This window comes from Rutidosis leptorrhynchoides, chromosome 7 (genome assembly GCF_046630445.1).
Source record: "Rutidosis leptorrhynchoides isolate AG116_Rl617_1_P2 chromosome 7, CSIRO_AGI_Rlap_v1, whole genome shotgun sequence".
Classification (NCBI taxonomy): Eukaryota; Viridiplantae; Streptophyta; class Magnoliopsida; order Asterales; family Asteraceae; genus Rutidosis; species Rutidosis leptorrhynchoides.
Window position 1 is genome coordinate 244,432,560 of NC_092339.1, and position 3,456 is coordinate 244,436,015.

Sequence of the window (3,456 nt, forward strand, 5' to 3'; positions counted from 1 at the left end):
TCCAAGTTCCAACAGTTTTCTTTGGCCTTCATCATTTAGATGAAGTGTTTCTCTAGTTATGTACAATTATTTTTTTTCGCTAAAATAAAAATAAATAAATAAACGAAGTTAAGTTTGAGAGGAAAATGACATAACACAATATCAATTATTTCTTTCAAAAATGTTACAACGTGAGTCACACTTTAGTCACGTAATTTAAAAATCTAATATAATATAGTTTGTATTATGCAACACTAAAGTATTTTTCTATTGCACATGCATATATAAATACCAAATCTTTCTATAAGATATTGTACATGATAAATCAACACTCACTTGGTGTGCATCTCTTCCACTCTAGATTATTGCAATGGCAGGCCCCAAAAAATTCTTGATTGTCGCCTATTCAGGCCAAGGCCACATCAATCCATCCCTTCTGTTTGCTAATCGCCTCTTAGAAATGGGTATCAAAGTCACATATTCAACTAGTTTATCGGCCATTCGACACTTTGACAAGAAGAGCACTCCTCAAGGCCTAACCTTTGCTCCATTCTCCGATGGCCACGACAATGGCATGCAACCAACTACAACCCTAGAACAATTCATATATGACTTTTCTACAAAGGGTTCTTGTGCTATATCAGAGCTCATCAGCTCTGCCATAGCAGCAGGGGAACCTTTTGACCATTTGGTTTATACCACTGTTGCACCATGGGGTGCAACAGTGGCAAAAGACCACAATCTCAAATCTACTCTTCTATGGTGTCAAACGGCTACCATTTTGGATATTTACTATTACTATTTCAATGGTTACAAAGATATGATATCAAGTAATAGTTATAACTTTGAGTTTGAAGTCACCTTACCTGGATTGCCCTCGCTAGCGATAGCAGATCTACCTTCTTTTATGTTGCCATCAAGCCCAAAGGAACATGATTTTTTAGAACCACTTTTTAACGATCATATTGACGCACTCAAAACATCTCCAAGAATACTTATCAACACTTTTGAAAAACTAGAAGTTGAACAACTTCGAGCAATTGATAAGATTACATTCTTTCCAATTGGACCCTTGATTCCGTCTGAATTGTTAGATGAAAAAACCTCGTCTAAAAATCCGCATAGTTACATTCAATGGTTAAATACAAAACCAAAATCATCAGTTGTGTATGTTTCTTTTGGAAGCATAACAAATTTATCTAGCCATCAAGCAGAGGAGATGTCAACAGGATTGTTAAAGTGTCGTCGGCCATTTTTGTGGGTGATAAGAGATAGTGAGCAAGCAGATAAACTGAGCAACATAGAGAAACTTAATAAACAAGGGATGATAGTGAACTGGTGTTCACAAGTAGAGGTATTGCGACATGAATCAATAGGCTGTTTTGTGACACATTGTGGATGGAATTCGACGTTGGAGACAATTGTTGGAGGTATTCCTTTGGTCGCGTTTCCACAATGGACCGATCAAGGGACAAACGCAAAATTGATTGAAGATGTGTGGAAAATAGGGGTTAAGGTTAGCAAGAGAGACATAGATGGAATAGTAGATGGCCACGAGATTAAGAGATGTGTGGAAATGGTGATGAAAGATGACAAGATGAAGAACAAAATAGAAAATTGGAGCAAGTTGGCAAAAGAAAGTCTCAACAAAGGTGGATCATCCATTATAAGCCTCCAAACTTTCTTGAATGATGCTTGAAATAAGAAACAAGGTTGAATGAATATGCTTGATTAATTTGTCATTGCATGTTTATTTAATTTGTTGTATCTTATTTGTCATAAATTAATCATCCTTAAATAAATCATTTAGATAAAGTGTAATGTGTAATATGTACCTGCTGTAATTAAGATGACAAATAAACAAGGTTGCGTTTTTTTCATTCTAAACTATGTTTGTATGGTATATGATACTTGATGAATTTAATACGATTAAGTTATTGTATATTCTATCATTTTGCCGTTCGAATTACCTAAATGAGAAACAATAAATATTACTTTGAAATAATATGCAATTCGTTTAAAATATACGGCACAAGTAGAATGTGATATTTCTTTATTCATATAATCGTAAGATCTTCAATTAATTAATTAATTAATTAGATCACTCTCGAACGTGACATATTTCTTCTCCATGACTAAGTGTCACATTAGCGTGTGACATCAGTATTTACTCATCATAACTAACTCAACACTAAACACTGACATACTTCATCATCATCACATGGATCCACATTCAATTATTTTAAATAAACTTATTATATTAATTAAATTATTGTTATTATTATTCTCATAATTTTTTTTCGCTAAAATAACATTAAAACAAAGTTTCTTCATCGATAGATGAGAAAGAGGAACAAAGATACAATTGAACCAAAAGTACTACAAGGCTTGGAAGCATTATACGAGATACAATTGAACCAATAATATTATTATATTTATTAGTGGAGGTGATCCTCAGATACCCGTTATTCATCCATCTACACCATTTTACATTAATTGACCATTTTACCCTTAAAATTAATATACATAAAAATATACAAAATCAATTGTTGTCGACTCATTGCTGCCATTTCCACACAATCCAATCTTCTTCTCTTTTTGTTTTTTTGAACGGCGATTTTTTTGTATCAGTAGATCATTTATTTCAACGACCCACATCATTTGCACGTAACACACACGTTCGGGCGGAAACCCGAACCCGATCGACGGTACCCGAGTACACATCCATTCGGGCAGTTGTCCGAGTAGAGGTCCGTGAATGAATCCGGTAAAACATCCCTATAGGGTCAATATATACCACCATTATTGGTGTTCAATTGGTTTAAAGAAAATCATGTCATCTTTAAGGATCGAACCCATGACCTGTCCCTATCCCATGACACTAAGTACATGGAGGGAACCGTTTAGCTATGCTCAATCCAATCTTCTTCTTAGAATCTGGGTTTGGTATTATGCAATCGTTAATAAACCTCAACAACCTTGAATTAATTTCAGCCACCTCGAAAACAACTCCATCAACCACAAAATCAATTCCAGTGACCTCATAATCAACTCCCGCGACTTTGATATCCTCTTCGAGACACAACTGCAACCCAGCAATAAAAAATCGTTATTGTTCTAGAATCTAGAATTCTATTATATTTTGGGTAGAAAATGATGATTCCGGAACACAATCGAAATGGCTAGATCGGGTTTGTATATTGTCACTGTGGGTGCAATTTTTAAGATAGGAGATGAGATTTGATTCTCTCAATTTTTGATAGCTCTATTAATAATAATAAAAGGTAGTGTTTAAATGATATATATATATATATATATATATATATATATATATATATATAGTGGACCAATCCATAGATAAGCACTAAATGGGGTACAAACTGGATAAGTGAATATGGGCCTCACATTTCATGATTTCTAATAAAAAGCCTGATTTTATAGTTAAAAACGCGGAGGGGTATAATCGTCATTCATGTA

The 3,456-nt window shown here is 34.1% G+C and overlaps 1 protein-coding gene across 1 annotated transcript; it reads left to right on the forward strand.

The window, feature by feature from the left end:
- Positions 1 to 349: 349 nt before the first annotated feature.
- LOC139859932 (UDP-glycosyltransferase 75C1-like) lies at positions 350 to 1,678 on the forward strand. Its single transcript, XM_071848709.1, has one exon. The coding sequence runs from the start codon at positions 350 to 352 to the stop codon at positions 1,676 to 1,678; it is 1,329 nt and encodes a 442-aa protein (XP_071704810.1).
- Positions 1,679 to 3,456: the final 1,778 nt, after the last annotated feature.

Bases quoted from the DNA above. Each gene is read 5' to 3' on its own strand.
- LOC139859932 (XM_071848709.1), top strand. From the start codon at position 350: ATGGCAGGCCCCAAAAAATTCTTGATTGTCGCCTATTCAGGCCAAGGC.